This window comes from Corella eumyota, chromosome 6, assembly GCF_963082875.1.
Source record: "Corella eumyota chromosome 6, kaCorEumy4.1, whole genome shotgun sequence".
NCBI lineage: Eukaryota > Metazoa > Chordata > Ascidiacea > Phlebobranchia > Corellidae > Corella > Corella eumyota.
The window spans coordinates 777,832-799,584 of record NC_137495.1 but is presented as its reverse complement, the minus strand read 5'-3'; the positions used below and the strand labels follow the sequence as shown (position 1 = coordinate 799,584).

The following is a 21,753-nucleotide window of genomic DNA, read 5'->3' as shown; positions in this document are numbered from 1 at the left end:
TTTTCGGAACATCACTCTAGCTTTTGATATATCGCACTAATTTGAGAAGCACTAATACTTTATTTCATAGGATTTATTTTATATTTTAGCTATTTTTAACAAGTTAAGGCTCTTTTATTAAACGTCAATTTCAAGTGGGCATATTTTTAAAAATTAGATATTGAGGATAAACAAAAATTAAGTGTATACGGCTCATTAAACATACATGTTTAACAAATTTATTAAATTGCAGCATGTTTAAATTTGTTTTTAATTAATATTTTATATTAATTGGAGAAGTTTTTGGTTATAATAAAAGATGCCTCTGCCTGCTGCTTTAGCAGCCAAACTTGCTAGACGTGGAATTATCTCAACAGAACAAAAAACATCCCTTCAAGAAGAAGTTATCGCAGAAAGTTACGACAAACCAAATAAATTTGAGCTTGACGAGTTCGGCAACTCGCTACCTCCATCGTGGGAGAAAATATGGGAGCCAAGTCAGGACACTTGGTACTATTGGGACACAGTTACTGATAAAGTCAGTTGGTTACCTCCTACAGATCCCGAAGCGATAATTACAGACGCTGCGTCGAGAACTCATGGCGCGACCTTCACTGCTCCACCGAGTGTTGAACGTAAAGAAGAAAGGCGATCAAAAAAGAGAGAGCATGGAAAAAAGGCAAGGTTTGATGATGATTTTGATCCCATGGACCCAAGTTCATATTCCGATGCCCCAAAAGGTGACTGGAGAGCAGGGTTAAAGAAAGTCAACGATGCAAAAACTGGTGTCGACTCAACTGCGACTGGGCCATTGTTTCAACAGAGACCCTATCCATCACCCGGAGAAGTATTGAACCGGAACAAAGCTGCTAATCGTGATTACGGTCCGATGAAACCAAAATAACCTTTCTATTTAATTTTGTGAAGAGTTAACATGGCAACCGGTTGTTGCTACGAAAGCGGATGGCCGAAGATTACGAAAACTTTTAACAAACACTTTTTGTTTTTAAAATGAAATCGTCATTGTTTTGTTGTCGTTTAAACTTTATAAATTTTATTTTAAACTGATGGTTAAAACACGTAAGAATATTGTTTTAATTGTCTTTGTTTTTATAGATAAAAAATATGTCTGTGTTATATAAATTAAGCAAACAGTTAATTCAACATAGACAACTAAATCTTCACTTGATAAGAACTTATGTTATCCCTTGCCAACAATCTGTTAATAGGTTTGAAAGCGAAATACATTATATTCAGTTTTTAAAAAATTTAAAGAGAAGACGACAACGTCATCAATGGGTGTATACGCCTTTTTTTATCCGAAATGTTCAATTTCTGATTACAACCACTAACAAGGATTACATAAACTCTAATTTAACGGAGTTACAGGACTTGAAAAATATTGCTGTTTCTTCAGCAAATGATCTGACCAGCGTATATTATTCTAAGAAGACTTCTGATTATTCTTCAGATTTGAAATCTATTATTATTGAAGACAGGTTAATAAAAATTTTAAATTTTTTGTTCTAAACAAAATTTAAAGATTTTTTCATAATGCATTCCATTTAATACCACATGAGGTTGTTGGTTTAATCCTCTCTGCTTTCATGCTGCAGCGCCCTTGATGAAAGCGCTATAAATGGTATAAACTTCTGCTGATCCAGCACTTAATCAGCAGCTCAATTATCGGGTAAATATAATCAATAATATCTCAAACTGGCACAGTCAACTCGAGACTGGGTTGGAGTAACTGATGTTACTCTATGTTTAGGTCGGGCATTCAACCTTCCCACATCAAGGATAAGGATATATACAAAAATTCAGGGTTGGAATAACGAATAGGACTTTATGACAACTTTTCTTCTCACAATAAGATAAAAATATTTTATTTGAATTCAATAAAACAGTGCTGTTCATTTTTAGAGCTCATTCTTCTGAAGAGTGGAGTAAACTCCTGAGTCAAATTGATGAAAATGTTTATTCTCTGAGCATTCAGCTTCAAGGAGTTATGGAGTTTTTGATGGGTAGAAAAGTTTTTTATCGGTAAGTGTCATTTTTTGAAATATAAAATTTTAAAAATCCTAATAACCTTAAAAATATCCTAAACTGCTAAGGGCAACTCGAGACTGGGTCAGGGTAACAAACATTACTCTATGTTTAGACTGTAAAATCAGCCTTCCAACATTAAGAATTGACCGGCAGCATGGTGTAGTGATAAGAACACTTGCTACACAACACATAGGGTCATGGGCTCAATCCCCACTGACCTCATGATGTAGTGCTCTTGAGTAAGGCGCTATAAACAAGTAACCTCCTGCTGAGCCAGCACTTAATCAGCATTATAATTATCTAGCAATAATAATTTGAAATATCCCAAACTGCCACAGGTAACTCAAGACTGGTTCGGAGTAACTGATGTTACTTTATGTTTAAGTCGCGCATTCGACTTTTCCACATCGAGGATAAAGATATATACAAAAAAAAAATCATACAAAAATTTGATTTTTCTAAATTTAGAAACGATGATGACCCAGATATTAGAACGCAACCTGATTGGTTGAATTCATCTTTATTTAAATCTTTTTTGGATTTTATTTTTAACACTGAAAAGGTTTTGTCTGTCAGTCAACCTGCTCTTACTATTTTAATGGCAGATCATCAATTTTGTTCGGATAAAAAAACTGTTGAATATATTATAAGGTAGGTTTAAATATGGGCAACTTTATCTTTTTTTCTGTAAATCTAAGCAAGTTAAAACGTCAGCAGTTTAATTATAAATAAACTTTTATATCCCAATCTCTAACTCTTGACCATGATTTAGACTCCTTATCTATAAACTTGCCGATAACCCCCTTTTTAAGCATTACCCTGACTTTGCCCCTCGAAATTTTTAACTTAATTTCTAACTATGACCTTTTCTTTTTTATTGTGACTTTGATTATGACCTTGGCCTTTTAGTAATGACCTTGATCTTTACCTGTGGCGTGACTTTAATAATTTGGCATAGATGTCGGAAGGTCGATACGCGACTTAAACCTAGAGTAACATCAGTTACATTGACCCAGTCTCAAGTTAGGGTTTATACTGATTATAGCGCCCTAGGTATGGGCACCACAGCATGAGAGCTGTTGGGATTAAACCCATGACCTCATGTATGGTGTAGCAAGTGTTCTTACCACTACACCAAGCTGCCGGTCGTATTAACCCTGCTTTTATCCCAGTCTCAAGTTTCTTTTAATAAACTTCAAATTGTTAAAAGTGTTTAATTTTTGATGTTTTGTTTAGAAAATGTGATGAAAATATTACTGTGATGGGAATCGATTTACTTTGGTCTTGCCTATCCAATCCTCAAACTTCATACCCAGCCTGCCTTAATCTTATTGCTCAATATGAAACTGCCACTACTGTTCTACAGGAACCTTACAAATTCACTTATTTGCAATTTGTGGCAGAGACCAGTTTAAGGTTGGTTGAAATAGATTTTTTTCACATTTGTTTATCCTTAATGTGGAAAGATTGCTTTTAATCTGAAAGATAAAATAGCAACCGCAACCCTGACACTTTGACAGTTTGGAATATTGTTGATTATAATTCTCTGATTAAGTGTTGGCTTAACAGGAGTTTATACACTTTATAGTGCCTTACTTAAGGTCGGTACAGCATGAGAGATGTGGGGATTGAACTCAGAACCTTGTGTAGTGATGCCAAGATTTATAGTTTATCGAGTGCTCGCTAACTCTCAATATTCGACTTTCACACATAGAGAATAAATTTTAAAAAATCAACTTTTTTTCTTTTCTTACGAACTTATTAAAGTTAATCAAATTTAATATAGTATGTAATGCAATTCTTTTAAATTAAATTTAAATTTGTACAAACGTTTCTTTTTGTAAATATTCCTAACTTTGTTCACATAGAAATGGAGATCTAGAGATGGGAATTAAATATCTAAAACACTGGTTTGACAAGATTGGAAGTTGTTTTAACGTAAAACCAATTTTGCCCTTGACAGTATTTGCTCATTTATTTCATTTGTGCAGGTTTGTATTTTAATATTTATTGAAATGATTCAATAAAGCAACTTAAGATAAGAATAAAACCGGCAGCGTGGTGTAGTGGTAAGAACACTTGCTACACCACACATGAGTTCCGTGGGTTCAATCTCCACTGCTCGCATGCTGTAGCGCTCTTGAGTAAGGCGCTATAAACGCTAGGAACTACTGCTGAGTCAGCACTTAATCAGCTGCATAATTATTGGGTAATTATAATCTATAATATCCCAAACTGCCATAGGCAACTCGAGACTGGGTCGAGGAAACTGATGTTACTCTATGTTTAAGTCATGCATTCGACTTTTCCACATTGAGGATAAAAATATACAAAAAAAATAAATAAAAAAAAAGTTTAGATACAAGCAGAAATAAAACTTTGCAGTATGGTGTAGTGGTTAGAACCGTTGGCTTTACAGCCTGTAGTCTTGGGTTTGATCTCCGCTGCTGTTATGCTAAAGTGCTCTTAATAAACTTTTTAAACTCGTACTGAGTTAAAATCCAATCAGCAGTTTAATTATTGGGCAATTAAAATCAATAATATTCCAAACTGTTAAAAGTCACCTTGAGACTGGTTCAAGGTAACAAATGTCTATAATTAGTTTGTGAAGTTTTAGAAATGGTACTTTATGTTTGCAAAAAAAGCCTTTTTGTGTGGCTTTCTATAGTGTTGTAATTTTAATCTTAAAAGCTTGGGCTGTATGTTAATACCAGTATACCAAGCTACCTTACTAAGTTCAACAATAGCAATTATTTCAATTTAGATATACTGACAATGCAACAAAGTGGATAGAAAACAAGTCGATAATTTCAACTTTTTTGGGTCAATATAAGTTACATGGACAAACCTTGACAAAACAACATGCAAAGATTTTATTAAAGTGGTTTAAAAGTGATCCCAATATTTCATGGAAAGCAAAATTGTTTAATAACAAACACATAAAGTAAGTATAAAAGACTTAGTTGAATAATTTATATTAAAAGGTCAATAATATATTAAACTTGTACAACTTGGTACTAGGTTGGGGTAATATCATAAGGTCAATATTATCTTAAACTTATACAACTTGAGACTGGGTTGGGTTGATATTATGAGGTCAATAGTATCTTAAACTTGTACAACTTAAAACTGGGTTGGGGTAATATCATGAGGTCAATAATATCTTAAACTTGTACAACTTGGGACTGGGTTGGGGTAATATTATGAGGTCAATGATATCTTAAACTTGTACAACTTGAGACTGAGTTGGGGTAATATCATGAGGTGAATAATATCTTAAACTTGTACAACTTGAGACTGAGTTGGGGTAATATCATGAGGTGAATAATATCTTAAACTTGTACAACTTGAGACTGGGTTAGGGTAATATCATGAGGTCAATAATATTTTAAACTTGTACAATTTGAGACTGAGTTGGGGTAATATCATAAGGTCAATAATATCTTAAACTTGTAGAACTTGAGACTGGGTTGGGATAATATCATGAGGTCAATAATATCTTAAACTTGTACAACTTGAGACTGGGTTGGGGTAATATCATGAGGTTAATAATATCTTAAACTTGTACAACTTGAGACTGAGTTGGGGTTGATATTATGAGGTCAATAATATCTTAAACTTGTACAACTTGAGACTGGGTTGGGGTAATATCACGTGGTCAATAATATCTTAAACTTGTACAACTTGAGACTGGGTTGGGGTAATATCATGAGGTCAATGATATCTTAAACTCGTACAACTTGAGACTGGGTTGGGGTAATATCATGAGGTCAATAATATCTTAAACTAGTAGAACTTGAGACTGGGTTGGGGTAATATCATGAGGTCAATAATATCTTAAACTCGTACAACTTGAGACTGGGTTGGGGTAATATCATGTGGTTAATAATATCTTAAACTCGTACAACTTGAGACTGGGTTGGGGTAATATCATGAGGTCAGTAATATCTTAAACTTGTACAACTTGAGACTGGGTTGGGGTAATATCATGAAGTCAATAATATTTTAAACTTGTACAACTTGAGACTGGGTTGGGATAATATCATGAGGTCAATAATATCTTAAACTTGTACAACTTGGGACTGGGTTAGAGTAATATCATGGGGTCAATAATATCTTAAATTTGTTCTACTTGGGACTGGGTTGGGGTAATATCATAAGGTCAATAATATCTTAAACTTGTACAACTTGAGACTGAGTTGGGGTAATATCATGAAGTCAATAATATCTTAAACTTGTACAACTTGAGACTGAGTTGGGGTGATATCATAAGGTTAATAATATCTTAAACTTGTACAACTTGAGACTAGGTTGGGGTGATATCATAAGATCAATAATATCTTAAACTTGTACAACTTGAGACTGGGTTGGGGTAATATCATGAGGTCAATGATAGCTTAAACTCGTACAACTTGAGACTGGGTTGGGGTAATATCATGAGGTCAATAATATCTTAAACTAGTAGAACTTGAGACTGGGTTGGGGTAATATCATGAGGTCAATAATATCTTAAACTCGTACAACTTGAGACTGGGTTGGGGTAATATCATGTGGTTAATAATATCTTAAACTTGTACAACTTGAGACTGGGTTGGGGTAATATCATGAGGTCAATAATATCTTAAACTTGTACAACTTGAGACTGGGTTGGGGTAATATCATGAAGTCAATAATATTTTAAACTTGTACAACTTGAGACTGGGTTGGGATAATATCATGAGGTCAATAATATCTTAAACTTGTACAACTTGGGACTGGGTTAGAGTAATATCATGGGGTCAATAATATCTTAAATTTGTTCTACTTGGGACTGGGTTGGGGTAATATCATAAGGTCAATAATATCTTAAACTTGTACAACTTGAGACTGAGTTGGGGTAATATCATGAAGTCAATAATATCTTAAACTTGTACAACTTGAGACTGAGTTGGGGTGATATCATAAGGTTAATAATATCTTAAACTTGTACAACTTGAGACTAGGTTGGGGTGATATCATGAGGTCAATGATATCTTAAACTCGTACAACTTGAGACTGGGTTGGGGTAATATCATGAGGTCAATAATATCTTAAACTAGTAGAACTTGAGACTGGGTTGGGGTAATATCATGAGGTCAATAATATCTTAAACTCGTACAACTTGAGACTGGGTTGGGGTAATATCATGTGGTTAATAATATCTTAAACTCGTACAACTTGAGACTGGGTTGGGGTAATATCATGAGGTCAATAATATCTTAAACTTGTACAACTTGAGACTGGGTTGGGGTAATATCATGAAGTCAATAATATTTTAAACTTGTACAACTTGAGACTGGGTTGGGATAATATCATGAGGTCAATAATATCTTAAACTTGTACAACTTGGGACTGGGTTAGAGTAATATCATGGGGTCAATAATATCTTAAATTTGTTCTACTTGGGACTGGGTTGGGGTAATATCATAAGGTCAATAATATCTTAAACTTGTACAACTTGAGACTGAGTTGGGGTAATATCATGAAGTCAATAATATCTTAAACTTGTACAACTTGAGACTGAGTTGGGGTGATATCATAAGGTTAATAATATCTTAAACTTGTACAACTTGAGACTAGGTTGGGGTGATATCATAAGATCAATAATATCTTAAACTTGTACAACTTGAGACTGGGTTGGGGTAATATCATGAGGTCAATGATAGCTTAAACTCGTACAACTTGAGACTGGGTTGGGGTAATATCATGAGGTCAATAATATCTTAAACTAGTAGAACTTGAGACTGGGTTGGGGTAATATCATGAGGTCAATAATATCTTAAACTCGTACAACTTGAGACTGGGTTGGGGTAATATCATGTGGTTAATAATATCTTAAACTCGTACAACTTGAGACTGGGTTGGGGTAATATCATGAGGTCAATAATATCTTAAACTTGTACAACTTGAGACTGGGTTGGGGTAATATCATGAAGTCAATAATATTTTAAACTTGTACAACTTGAGACTGGGTTGGGATAATATCATGAGGTCAATAATATCTTAAACTTGTACAACTTGGGACTGGGTTAGAGTAATATCATGGGGTCAATAATATCTTAAATTTGTTCTACTTGGGACTGGGTTGGGGTAATATCATAAGGTCAATAATATCTTAAACTTGTACAACTTGGGACTGGGTTGGGGTAATATCATAAGGTCAATAATATCTTAAACTTGTACAACTTGAGACTGGGTTGGGGTAATATCATGAAGTCAATAATATTTTAAACTTGTACAACTTGAGACTGGGTTGGGATAATATCATGAGGTCAATACTATCTTAAACATGTACAACTTGGGACTGGGTTGGGGTAATATCATGAGGTCAATAATATCTTAAACTTGTACAACTTGAGACTGGGTTGGGGTAATATCATGAGGTCAATAATATCTTAAACTTGTACAACTTGGGACTGGGTTAGAGTAATATCATGGGGTCAATAATATCTTAAATTTGTTCTACTTGGGACTGGGTTGGGGTAATATCATAAGGTCAATAATATCTTAAACTTGTACAACTTGAGACTGAGTTGGGGTAATATCATGAAGCCAATAATATCTTAAACTTGTACAACTTGAGACTGAGTTGGGGTGATATCATAAGGTTAATAATATCTTAAACTTGTACAAGTTGAGACTAGGTTGGGGTGATATCATAAGATCAATAATATCTTAAACTTGTACAACTTGAGACTTGGTTGGGGTAATATCATGAGGTCAATGATATCTTAAACTCGTACAACTTGAGACTGGGTTGGGGTAATATCATGAGGTCAATAATATCTTAAACTTGTACAACTTGGGACTGGGTTAGAGTAATATCATGGGGTCAATAATATCTTAAACTCGTACAACTTGAGACTGGGTTGGAATAATATCATGAGGTCAATAATATCTTAAACTTGTACAACTTGGGACTGGGTTAGAGTAATATCATGGGGTCAATAATATCTTAAATTTGTTCTACTTGGGACTGGGTTGGGGTAATATCATAAGGTCAATAATATCTTAAACTTGTACAGCTTGAGACTGGGTTGGGGTAATATCATGAAGTCAATAATATTTTAAACTTGTACAACTTGAGACTGGGTTGGGATAATATCATGAGGTCAATACTATCTTAAACATGTACAACTTGGGACTGGGTTGGGGTAATATCATGAGGTCAATAATATCTTAAACTTGTACAACTTGAGACTGGGTTGGGGTAATATCATGAGGTCAATAATATCTTAAACTTGTACAACTTGGGACTGGGTTAGAGTAATATCATGGGGTCAATAATATCTTAAACTTGTACAACTTGAGACTGAGTTGGGGTAATATCATGAGGTCAATAAAACATTAAACTTGTACAACTTAAGACTGGGTTGGGGTAGTATCATGGGGTCAATAATATCTTAAACTTGTACAATTTTTTTGTTAGTTCAAAAACGTTAGAGTGTCCTATAACCAATGTAAAGATGGACAAGAATGAGCTTACACTGCAAGAGTATGAAATACTTAAGGAAGAACTAACTTCTATAATGCTTGAGAGAGTTTTGATGAAACTGGATCAACAATCTTTCCAGAAACATGTTCTTGATGATGTAAGCTTCAGTATTATTTAGTGTTTAAATTGTGAAGACCTTCTCACATTAACGATTTATATAAAATACTATTTTACAGTAGTTAGTAGCATGCGAAAACCATAAGATTATTATACATGTATATATATTTTTTTACATTTATTTAAACCTTAGAAGATTGACCTTACGACCTAAACAAAGAGTATCATTTTTTACCCAGACCCAGTCTCGAGTTGCCTTCAGCAGTTTGGGATATTACAGATTATAATTGTCCGATAATCAAGCTTCTGATTTGCTGACTCAGCAGGAGTTCATATTGTTTACAGCGTCTTTCTCAAGGATGCTACGGCATGAGAACAGTGGGGATTGAACCCAGGACTTCATGTAGTGAAGCCAAGTGTTTTCTCCACTACATCATGATGCGGTTCTGCCGGTATATAAGCCACTTTCAACTTAATAACAGTAACTTTATTGAACCGGCAGCTTGGTGTAGTGGTAAGAACACCTGCTACACCACACATGAAGTGGTGGGTTCAATCCCCACTGAGCTCATGCTGTAGCGCCCTTGAGTAAGGTGCTATAAACGGTATAAACTCCTGCTGAGCCAGCACTTGATAAGCAGCGTAATTATCGGGCAAATATAATCTATAATATCTCAAACTGCCACAGGCAACTTGAGACTGGGTCTAAGTAACTGATGTTACTCTATGTTTAAGTCGCGCATTCGACTTTTCCACATCGAAGTTAAAGATATATATAAAAAAAAAAACTGTTGTTAAATTTTTTTTTATTTACAGTCGATGAGCAAGCTGAGAAAAAAACCCATTCAGTCCACCCAGAATTTTCTTGAATTTTTTTCCAACCACGGACCTTTTGATTTAGTAGTTGATGGCATGAATGCATTGTTGAATAGCGCACACAAAGCAACTAAGTTTGATTATATTCAACACAATATTTTGACCGTAAGAAAAGTTTTATTACATTTTGAGTTAGAATTAATTAAAGAGCTTGTAGTTAAAATGTTTATAAACTTTTTTTTAAGTGTTTTATGTTGTAGGAATCCTACGCCAGACTCTTTTTTTTGTATATATCTTTATCCTCGATGTGGGAAAGTCGAATGCGCGACTTAAACATAGAGTACCAACTGTTACTCTGACCCAGTTTCAAGTTGCCTGTCGCAGTTTGGGATATTATAGAGATTATAATTGCCCGGTAATTAAAAGCTGCTGATTAAGTGCTGGCACAGCAGAAGTTTATATCATTTATAGCACTTTACTTAAGGGTTTTATGCATGAGAGCAGTGGGAATTAAACCGACGATCTCATGTAGTGTAGCAAGTGTTTTGACTACCACACCATGTCGTCTGTAAACTTCAAGTTAGCCTTTTTAGTTTGGGCTCAGCAGAAGTTCAAACTGTTTATAGCGATTTACTTAAGGGCAGTGTAGTATGAAAACAGTAGGAATTGAACTCCAAACCTTATGGAATGATACTGAGTGTTATAATTACTACACAATATGAGTTTTAAGGATATTTTCTGCTTTTCAAATCTGATTCGATTTTTTTAACCTAGGTTTACCGAACGTGCAAACAATTAAAGAAGAACAACCCAAACTGTAACATCGCGATCCCAATAAGACTGCACATCAAAAAAGCTGTTGATGAGAGCAGTGTGAAGCTTACAGATGTTGCTCATGTCTTTGTAACATCTAACGAGTATGTCACTTTATTTTTTGTGTTTATCGGCGGTATGGTGTAGTGGTAAGAACTCTTGCTACACCACACATGAGGTCCTGGGTTCAATCCTCATTGATCTCATACTGTAGCGCCCTTAAATAAGGCGCTATAAGCGGTATAAACTCCTGCTGGGCCAGCACTTAATCAGCAACATAATTTTCTAGCAATTATAATCAATAATATCCCAAACTGCCACAGGCAACTTGAAACTGGGTCAATGTAACAGTTGGTACTCTATGTTTAAGTCGCACATTCGACTTTCCCACATCGAGGATAAAGATATATACAAAAAAAACTGTGGGAGATGCATAAAAACTGTGGGAGATGCGTCAAACATTGAGTAACATTTTACCCTGACCCAGTCTCGGCTTGACTTCCGCCAGTTTTGGATATTATTAATTATAATTGCCCAAAAATTGATCTGTTGATAATTTGTTTAACTTTATAGCTCCTCACACAATGATGTAACGACATGTAGGCAGTGGGAGTCAAACCAGTGACCTCATGCAGTAAAGCCAAGTGTTTTAACCACTACACCGCACCATTCGTCTTTTTATCGTTCTGGGTCAAATTTCTTAATATATCAAACCATTTCTTTTTAGCACTTACGACGATAGCTTAATACTCTACGCAGCCTTATGTAGTGGACCCAACTGCAGGTTATATAGTACCGATTTGTATCGTGATTATGCTGCAATTATCCACCAAAAATGTGGTCCAGCAACCAGTGAATTATTCTTGCGATATCAAAAAAGTCGGCAGATTTGGAGGGCAATGGATAAAAAGAAAATTTTCGAGGTTTAGTAACTTTTTTTTATTAGAATTAGCCTTATTAAAGGTTTTTAATATTTGTGATGCTATTTAAATATTTTAGAGGCTATTTCTTTAACTATGTTACTCCAACCAAGTCTCAATTTGTACAAGTTTAAGATATTATTGACCTTGTAATATTTTCCTAACCCAGTCTTAAGTTGTACAAGTTTAAGATATTATTGACCTCCTGATATTACCCCAACCCAGTCTCAAGTTGTACAAGTTTAAGATATTATTGACCTCATGATATTACTTCAACCCACCCTCAAGTTGTACAAGTTTAAGATATTATTGACCTTATGATATTACCCCAACCAAGTCTTAAGTTGTACAAGTTTAAGATATTATTGACCTCATGATATCACCCCAACCCAGTCTCAAGTTGTACAAGTTCAAGATATTATTGACCTCATGATATTACTCCAACCCAGTCTCAAGTTGTACAAGTTTAAGATATTATTGACCTCATGATATTACTTCAACCCACCCTCAAGTTGTACAAGTTTAAGATATTATTGACCTTATGATATTACCCCGACCCAGTCTTAAGTTGTACAAGTTTAAAATATTATTGACCTCATGATATTACCCCAACCCGGTCTCAAGTTGAACAAGTTTAAGATATTATTGACCTCATGATATTACCCCAAACCCAGTCTCAAGTTATACAATTACCCCGACCCAGTCTTAAGTTGTACAAGTTTAAAATATTATTGACCTCATGATATTACCCCAACCCAGTCTCAAGTTGAACAAGTTTAAGATATTATTGACCTCATGATATTACCCCAAACCCAGTCTCAAGTTATACAAGTTTAAGATATTATTGACCTTATAATATTACCCCAACCCAGTCTCAAGTTATACAAGTTTAAGATGTTATTGACCCCATGATATTACCCCAACCCAGTCTCAAGTTGTACAAATTTAAGATGTTATTGACCTCATGATATTACCCCAACCCAGTCTCAAGTTGTACAAGTTTAAAATACTTAAAATAAAGTGTTTAATTTTTTTTTATTTTAGCATTCATTGAAATTTACCATAAATATTCAACACAACAACGAGAAAAATGTTTGGCATTTTCCATTTCTTAAAACTACAGAAAACCAGGAACAGAATGCTCCTGTAGATTGGTTATGCGTCTATGAAAACCATTAAAGTTTTAAGCCAAAGTAGTTTGATTTTTGTCAAGTTTGTAGGCCCAAATTTTCATCATTTTTTAAAAAAAATAAAAAAAATTTCTTAAAAATTATTTTTAAGTGAAATTTTAAAGGCTAATTTAAATATTATAAAATACATTATTAATCGTGTTAAAAAGGGATAACTGTTACTTTTTAACATAAGTTTTTTTATATATCCTAAAGTTTAAAAATTTGCAAGTTTAAAATTAAGCTAGGGTCTTAAAAAGTTTAAAATTAAGCTATTATCGACTTTCAGAAGCTACAAAATTGTAGTTCAAAGCTATTTTAGTATTAATCTGTGCTTACATAAATATTCAACGTACATTTAGCAGTTAAATGAAAAGATAGAGATGTAAAGATGTAATCTTAAATAAAGATGTAATCTCAGATAAAGATGTAATCTTTGTAAAAAGAGTAAAAAAACTAATTATTTAACATGAAAAGCTTTAAAATTATTGAAGGTGTAGGAAAAATGCGATTTGTTGATATTTGAAACAGGAAAAAAATTGCAATTTAATAAAATAAACATCAACGAATATCTCGTGCAATAACTCAACATAAATATCCACAGGAACATTACTCGATTCTGTCAATCAATTAAACACTACTTCCGCGTCTGTTTATTCATAATCAAGTAAATTATTACGTCATTGATGTACTTTGTTGCCTCATAGTGCTAAGACGTTTTTTCCAAGTGAAAAATAATTAATTATTTAAAGGTTTTTCCAAAGTTATTTTAAAACTTTAGCTTTTAAAATTATTCAGGATAGCGCAGTTGACAATAGCTTTAACTTAAATAATAGCATTTTAGTTTTTTTTTTCTGGTATTAAACTTATATTTAAAATCGGTAACTTTTGCAAAAAATAAATAAAATCATAAAATATAGAAATAAAATGCTTAAAAAATGAGTTATTATATTTTAGTTATATCATATCCACTTCCTTTTAATAAGTCACAAATTAATGAATATATAAATGCGTCGTTTCGACATATTTTTGTTTAATGATGTTTATGTTTTAGCCTATGTTATGAATAACGTTTAATGCCATTTCGTGGATTGTAAAAAATCGTTTTTAATAAAGTTATTTTTAAGTTTTTTCTGAAAATTTAGCATTATATGCATGAGTTAGATTTCAAAATGTTAGCTAATTATATGCATGAGTTAGATTTCAAAATATTTGCCAATTGCTTATTGCAACTAAAAGTGCGTAAAATATCAGTTGAAAAACTGTCACTTTTTAAAACAGATTTTGATACAGATAATTTAAATAAAAGCTTATTTAGAAAGCTATAGGCTTAGGGAATATAAAGAAATTATACGTTGAAAAGTTGTATTAGAAATAAATTTTGTATTAGAATATCTATAAAGGTTATATATAGTCAAAGGTGGGCACTAAACCGTTAATGCGTTAATCGTTAATTAACGAAGTTAAATTTTTAACTTTAAAAATCGTTAACGGACCTGTTAACTTTCGTTAAATTTTGCTTCCGTTAATTTACTATTTTTACAAGTTTACCATGGTAATATAAAAGTATATATGTTTTATTTTGCCGTTTATTGGGTTTAATCGTTTCAATTTTAAAGGATGTATTGACGATGTATTGACGATGTATAAACGATGTATTGACGACGATGACGATGTATTGAAATTTTAAACGATGCAGTTTTGAAAACGACATTTAAACTTACGTTCGTGTAGTTAAAATATCAACTAAGATAAAAACTGCTGTTTTTTTAAATGGGGTCGTTTCTTTGTTTGTTTTATTTAAATTTTAACGTTAACGTTTATCGATAACTACCGTTACATTTTGTTTAAATTAACTTATTAACGTTAACCGTGTTAATATACTATGTAACGAATTATCACTCAACGAAGTTACTTTCTCGGTTAACTGTGCCCACCTTTGTATATAGTTTACTTTAAAATATCTATACTTTATCATTTTGCTATTAATTTAATATTATATGAAATTGTTAAATTTTTTAAGCCTTTATTTTTACAGAGTTTCGATCTAGCTTTGAACCTAAGTTAAACTAACAACATGGGAAACGTAATGGGAACTTCGACCGAAAATTATCCAGATTTTTCTGCCCACCATAGCTTTATGAAACATCATCTTACTCCGAGTGTTTATGAGCGCTATTTTAGAAAGGTAAGGGATTTGAAATTACTTAGAAAACAAAATTTAAATATAAGGCATAATACGGTTACTTTTTTTTGTATATATCTTTATCCTCGATGTGGGAAAGTCGAATGTGCGACTTAACATAGAGTAACATCTGTTACTCCGACCCAGTCTCGAGTTGCCTTTGACAGTTTGGGATATTATAGATTATAATTGCCCGATAATCATGCTGCCGATTAAGTGCTTGCTTAGCAAAAATTTATACTGTTTTTAGTGCCTTACTTAAGGACGCTACAGCATGAGATCACTGGGGATTGAACCTAGGACCTCATGCAGTGTAGAAAGAGTTTTAAACACTACACCATGCTGCCAGTTAACTTATACATAAGTGTGTTAAAATTAGGTTATGTATTTAAAATTAATATACTCTTATTTTTAAGTTAAAAATTGGGGACACAATTAGGTTTATATAAAAATGTCGCTTGTAAACCTATTTCTTGGCAAATATTTCGTAAATTTCTATTAAAAAATATACTTTGATCACAATAATGTAAGGATATTGTATTGTATGTTTATCTATTAGTTTAGGTTTAGCATAATTTCATTAAAACGTGTTTAAAATTATTGATTAATTGCATTTTGTTTACGTTAAAGGAAATAACGCAATAATGCGTGGGATTTGTTGCTGTCTGGTATTTACATCACAACGATTGTTTGTGTTTTAGGCTTATTAAAACTTTTCGAATTATTTAGGTAAATTTTGAAATTGATATCTCAGTAGTAGGAATTAAAACCAGGACCTTGCGCCTTTTTAATGATGCTACAACATGCCTGCAATTAGGATTAAACTCAGGACCTTTAACTTAACTTAAGGATGCTGCAACATTTCAGCTGTGGGGATCAAATCCAGGACTTTAGGTCTAGCATAAAAATACTACAACAGCCCAGCAGTGGAAATTAAACTTAGGACCTCAAGTTTTACTTGAAAAAAATTCAACTTGACAGCAGTTGGAATTATACCCAAAACCCCAGGTCTTTAACAGTGGGGGTCAACATTAAACCTGAGACTTGAACCTGAGACTTTAGGTCTTTTTTCATGATGCTACAAAATCCCATTTTACCTGTCACTAATTTAACACCAATATTTATTTTTAGAAAACACCAGGTGGGGTCACCATTGAACAGTGCATCCAAACTGGGATCGACGACCCGACACTAGATGTCGGTATTGTGGCGGGAGATCAGGATTGCTTTGAGACGTTTAAGGACGTGTTTTACCCTGGTGAGAAGTTTGAAAGTTTTGACTTTAATTTTTGTGAGTTTTAATTGACGAAGACCGTGTGTCTCGGGTTCAGATATTATATTAATACTTGTGACTATTGGTTAATTTACTAATGTAAGTCCTAACGTATAGGGTTTGATTACCAATGTAAGTGTTTCTCAGTTTTATTAGCATGGGATAAGCGATGGAGTTTTAATTTAATTTCTACTGCTAGCACATCCTTACGTGAGCCACAGCCTATAGGTTGCTGCGTTCTATCGTGGCAGACTTGATGTCCTTCGTTTAGATATTAAAATTAAATTGCTGGGTTTATTTAACAGTGTTAGACTTAAGATTCTGGGTTTTTGCTTAATATTATCGGCATTCTTTAACGACAAGTTAAAAAGGGTTTCATTCTTTAATAGGTTTTATTCCTACTGCTTTAGGGGGTTTTATTTCTACTGCTGGCATGTCCCTTAGTCACAACCTAAGTATATTTAAGTATATTTTTGCTGTCGGTAATAGATTGTGGTGGGTTCAAATTTTTTGCCTTAAGCAATTTCGTTTTTAACCGAAACGATTGCGAGGTCCACTTGCACATAGGTCCTACGCATTTCAGTTTAAATTTGACGAACTTTGATTTAAAGTAGAATTTCGTGTTGATTCGTAATTTCACGCAAATTAGTTTGGTCCTCTAAATTGGTTTTAAATGCTATATAAACTTGGTTGAATTTTGCATCAAATTCAGTTTTTAACGAACTGATATACTGACATATTACCAGTCCACAGCAGGATCTAAAGTAACTTTCTTTTGCTGATATATATTAGCCCTTTTACTGTAGAATTACACGTTATTTATGCGATATATAATATAAGTAGCAATATAAATGTTGTGACTATATTCAATTCGTTAATATTTGTTAGTGATCAAGGACTACCATAGTGGATACGATGCCAACACTCAATCCCACCCCAACGAACCTTTAGATCATACCAAAATAACCAACGGGGTACTGGACGAAAAATACGTGAAATCATCAAGGGTTCGATGCGGGAGATCAATTGCTGGGTTCCCTTACCCCACTGTGTGCTCTCGAGGAGCTAGAAGGAAGGTTGAGACGATATTGAAGGGTGTTTTAAAAGAGATGGAGGGCGATTTAGAAGGTAAGTGTTAAACATATTTTTTGAGGGTATATATCTTTATCCTCGATGTGGGGAAGTCAAATGCGCGACTTAAACATAGAGTAATATCAGTTACCCCGACCCAGTCTCGAGTTGCCTGTGGCAGTTTGGGATATTATAGATTATAATTGTCCGATAATTAAGCTGCTGTTTAAGTGCTGGCTCAGCAGGAGTTCATACCATTTATGGCGCCTTACTTAAGGGCGGTACAGCATGATCTCAGTGGGGATTGAACCCACGACCTCATGTGTGGTGTAGGAAGTGTTCTTACCACTACACCAAGCTGCCGGTTTTCATTTACAACTTCTGATTTTTTTTCTCCAAGTTTGGTATTAAAATTATGTTTATTTCTCATTAAAACAGGCGAGTATTCAAGCATGAAAGAATTGTCAAAGGAAGAACGGGAGAAATTGATCGACGCCCATTTACTTTATGCCAAACCCGCCTCTGATTTCCATAGAAACGCGGGGATCGGTCGTGATTGGCCAGATGCGAGGGGTGTGTTTATTAACAAGAAGAAGGATTTTATAGTTTGGATTAACGAAGAGGATCATATCAGGATTATATCTATGCAGGTATGTTTAATCAGATGAACAGGCTTGGGTATTGTGTACTCAAATTAATTGGTTCTAGATTTCGGTATTTGTCTATATTACCGAAATCATTTGACCGAATGGACATTTACCCTACACTAAATTTCGGTAAACGACTATTTACCGAAATCTTTTTTGATAGAAATTAAAGGCTATTTTCCTTAAAAGGTTTGGGGTAAAAAGGGGTTAAGAAAAAGTGTCTAAAAGTAAGTGAAAAATCGTTTTTTCAGACATGTAGTTTTCGGTCAAATGTCAATTCGGTAAAATGGTTTTCGGTATTATGACAGATATGCCTAGAAGCTGATAGCAATATGGTTATCGGATATCTTAAGAAAATGTCAATTCAATCAGCAACTATTTCTTTTTAGGTTGCTTTTACGGTTCGCCTAAACATACATTTGGTTGTTTATATAATAATAATAACGTTAAGTTTTATATTCTTGTTTATTTTTTGTTTTAGTTGGGCGGAAATTTGGAAGAAGTTTTTTCCAGATTTTGTCGAGCTGTGAACGAGATTGAAAAGCTAATGAAGGTAAGATACAACATGCCAGTAGTGGGAATTGAACTTGAGACCTTAGCGTGATTGAACTTCACATTCCTAGTTATAATAATTAGTTATACGTCATCGCAATCCGTGACGTCACAAAACCACTATTTTATAATTACATTTTTTAAGGATTTTAACATTAATTAAATACCTTCTAATACCAAGGATGTGCTGTTGTGACGTGTTTTTAAGCTATCTGTAAACCCTGGGCTCAAGGGTGAATAGTGTGGCATTGGTGCGGCTCGAACTACAAACCTTTCGGCTTTTTATTGTAGTGTGGCATTATATATCTTTATGTGTGGCATTATATATCCCCGATGTGGAAAGGTCGAATGCGCGACCTAAACATAGAGTAACATCAGTTACTACGACCCAGTCTTAAGTTGCCTGTGGCAGCTTTTAATACCCGATTTATTTTTTAGAAAAGCGGGCACGAATACCAACACACAGATAACTTGGGTTTTATGTGCACATGTCCCACTAACCTGGGAACCTCACTACGATGCAGTGTCCATATCTGGTTGCCTCATCTTAGCAAGGAGAAAGCGTTTGATGATATTTTAAAAGGGCTGAGGTAGGTGTTGTAAGAAATACTGACGTATTTAAAAAAAACATTTTACTTAATGACGCTTTCACCGAAAATTTGACAATTTTTAGTTAACCCTTCTTACTTTAATTCTTTTTTTAAAATCTTGGTTTTTAAGAATGGGCCGTTTTTCATATCTTTATCCTTGATGTAAAAAGGTCAACTTCACGACCTAAACATAGAGTAACATTTGTTACTCCGACCCATATTATTTATTATAATTGCCAGATAAACTTTCTATTAGTTTTTAGCTTAACAAGAAAGAGTTCGTACTGTTCTTAGTGCCGTACTAAAGAAAGCTACGGTATGAAAGCACTGGGCATTAAACCCAAGACCTCATGTTGTGATGCCAAGTGTTTTGCCCTCTTTATTTAGCCTTTAAAATATTCAATAATTATGTGGTGCTACTAACCGGGCTATTGTTTAATCTCTATGTTACCTTAAAAAAACACTTTTCGCCAACAATGCTTTATCTTAATATATTTAGATTAGAAAAGCGTAGCACAGGCGGGGAATACCGGGATTCGATTCCAGACACGTGGGACATCTCAGTCCTGGACAGATTGGGGAAATCAGAAGTTTGTTTGGTTCAGAGTGTGATCGACGGGGTCACTAAGTTAATCGACATCGAGAAGAGATTAGAGTGCGGTAAAGGCTACGACGACCTTTTATAAGTGTGGCGTCACATGGGGTAATAATGACGTCATAATATGGTAATGTATTTTTTTTTTTAACAATGAACTATATACTATTTAAGTGAACTATAAAACGCCGTTGTACTAATTAATTAATTAACTTAGTTGTTGCATTATAATTGATTATTTTTAAAGTTTATTTTATCTTTAATCACATGAATGTGTTCTCATACTTTAGTCTATAATTTAAAAGACAAATGTGGTTTGAACTCTAGTTTTAAATCTGTTTCTCTTCAAAAATGTTAAATTTGTTCCAGTCGATACGATTATTACTGTAAAAAATATGCTGACGTCAGCGAAATCATTAATTCCGAAGTCAGTATTACTAATGTACATAATTCCATTTATATTATTACACTATAAATTATCAAATCGTGCAATTTTAACCAATTTTCTTCAAATTTTACTTTTTATTTTAAACTTGTGAACTATCTTAAAGCACTTTTAGCATTCACTTTGTACATAAATATTATTATAAACAGAAGAAATGTAAATTACCTATTAATATTGTAAATATTTTTTGTATGTTATTCTTATATATAATATATACGTTGTATCAAAATTAATTATGAGCGCAAAATAGGGCTAAAAACAACTTGTTTACTTATTATATGATAAACAAAACGTCTACCTACATTTTTCCACCTACCAAACAGTTTTAATTACCGTTGATAATAAACAATAGAGGTGTAAAACTATACAAAAAGGCGCTAAATTAAAAAAGGAAGAACAGCTTGAATTATTTACAGGTTGATTACGTCATCTTATCTCTAACTTCGCACCTCATTTTTGGACAACACGTTGAGAAAAACAATTAAAAATGTGCGAGGTAAAAAGAAATGTTGCTTAAATAGATGAAATGGTGGAGTTAAGGTCATAATATATGTCGTAAATGTAGTAAATACAGTTAACAAAAAACAGAAAAAACTATTTAAGTAGATTTTATAGTTGCAAGGTTAGAAAAAAACTTGTTTTTGCGCAATAATAAAAAAAGATTTAAATAAATTGTAAGTTTATTTGTATTTAAAATATTTAATTTAATTTTTAATTAATAAAAGTTATACAAAACTACCACTTTCGGTGGTTTCCCGAGTGCAAGACAACTTACATCCGGGATTCTGTTTCATGTTGACTTGGCACTTCCCAGCCGCAAATGTGACGTCATAATTAGTGGTCGCGATCAGCTGATATGTGACGCGACATGTTCGGTATATGTTCTACGTAGGCAATAATATTGTGGGCAATAAAGAATCCACGTAGGCTAACCTACCGATGACTCAAAGTTGTTTGTTAGTGTAATGCATAAGGTTTAGTTTTGTCAGTTAGGTAAACAGTTTTGCAGACAAGACTGTTTCAGTGTTTACCTAAAGGTAGACTGTCAGACTGTCAGAGGTTAGTTGTCTCACAATAAA

At 33.6% G+C, this 21,753-nt stretch overlaps 3 protein-coding genes across 3 annotated transcripts; all 3 read left to right on the top strand.

Moving 5' to 3' along the window:
- Nucleotides 1–238: 238 nt before the first annotated feature.
- On the top strand, nt 239–910 carry LOC145754992 (polyglutamine-binding protein 1-like). The gene has a single exon (XM_082571177.1). It carries the CDS (start codon nt 299–301, stop codon nt 881–883), a length of 585 nt encoding a protein of 194 aa, XP_082427303.1. The 5' UTR covers nt 239–298; the 3' UTR covers nt 884–910.
- Nucleotides 911–1,104: 194 nt separating this feature from the next.
- On the top strand, nt 1,105–13,365 carry LOC145754991 (uncharacterized). The gene is made up of 11 exons (XM_082571176.1): nt 1,105–1,478; nt 1,903–2,022; nt 2,497–2,679; nt 3,265–3,444; nt 3,897–4,019; nt 4,793–4,972; nt 9,476–9,638; nt 10,415–10,579; nt 11,189–11,331; nt 11,955–12,150; nt 13,192–13,365. Exons 1-11 carry the CDS (start codon nt 1,105–1,107, stop codon nt 13,324–13,326), a joined length of 1,962 nt encoding a protein of 653 aa, XP_082427302.1. The 3' UTR covers nt 13,327–13,365.
- A 1,993-nt stretch (nt 13,366–15,358) lies between these two features.
- On the top strand, nt 15,359–20,978 carry LOC145755307 (creatine kinase U-type, mitochondrial-like). Its single transcript, XM_082571532.1, has 7 exons — nt 15,359–15,504; nt 16,633–16,759; nt 17,663–17,902; nt 18,284–18,495; nt 18,974–19,045; nt 19,483–19,634; nt 20,134–20,978. Exons 1-7 carry the CDS (start codon nt 15,394–15,396, stop codon nt 20,318–20,320), a joined length of 1,101 nt encoding a protein of 366 aa, XP_082427658.1. The 5' UTR covers nt 15,359–15,393; the 3' UTR covers nt 20,321–20,978.
- The last annotated feature ends 775 nt before the right edge of the window (nt 20,979–21,753 follow it).

Bases quoted from the DNA above. Each gene is read 5' to 3' on its own strand.
- LOC145755307 (XM_082571532.1), top strand. From the start codon at position 15,394: ATGGGAAACGTAATGGGAACTTCGACCGAAAATTATCCAGATTTTTCT. The intron at 16,760-17,662 runs GTGAGAAGTTTG...AATATTTGTTAG, and splicing joins TAAGGACGTGTTTTACCCTG to TGATCAAGGACTACCATAGT. The intron at 19,635-20,133 runs GTAGGTGTTGTA...TAATATATTTAG, and splicing joins GATATTTTAAAAGGGCTGAG to ATTAGAAAAGCGTAGCACAG.
- LOC145754991 (XM_082571176.1), top strand. From the start codon at position 1,105: ATGTCTGTGTTATATAAATTAAGCAAACAGTTAATTCAACATAGACAA. The intron at 1,479-1,902 runs GTTAATAAAAAT...GTTCATTTTTAG, and splicing joins TCTATTATTATTGAAGACAG to AGCTCATTCTTCTGAAGAGT. The intron at 2,023-2,496 runs GTAAGTGTCATT...TTCTAAATTTAG, and splicing joins GGTAGAAAAGTTTTTTATCG to AAACGATGATGACCCAGATA.
- LOC145754992 (XM_082571177.1), top strand. From the start codon at position 299: ATGCCTCTGCCTGCTGCTTTAGCAGCCAAACTTGCTAGACGTGGAATT.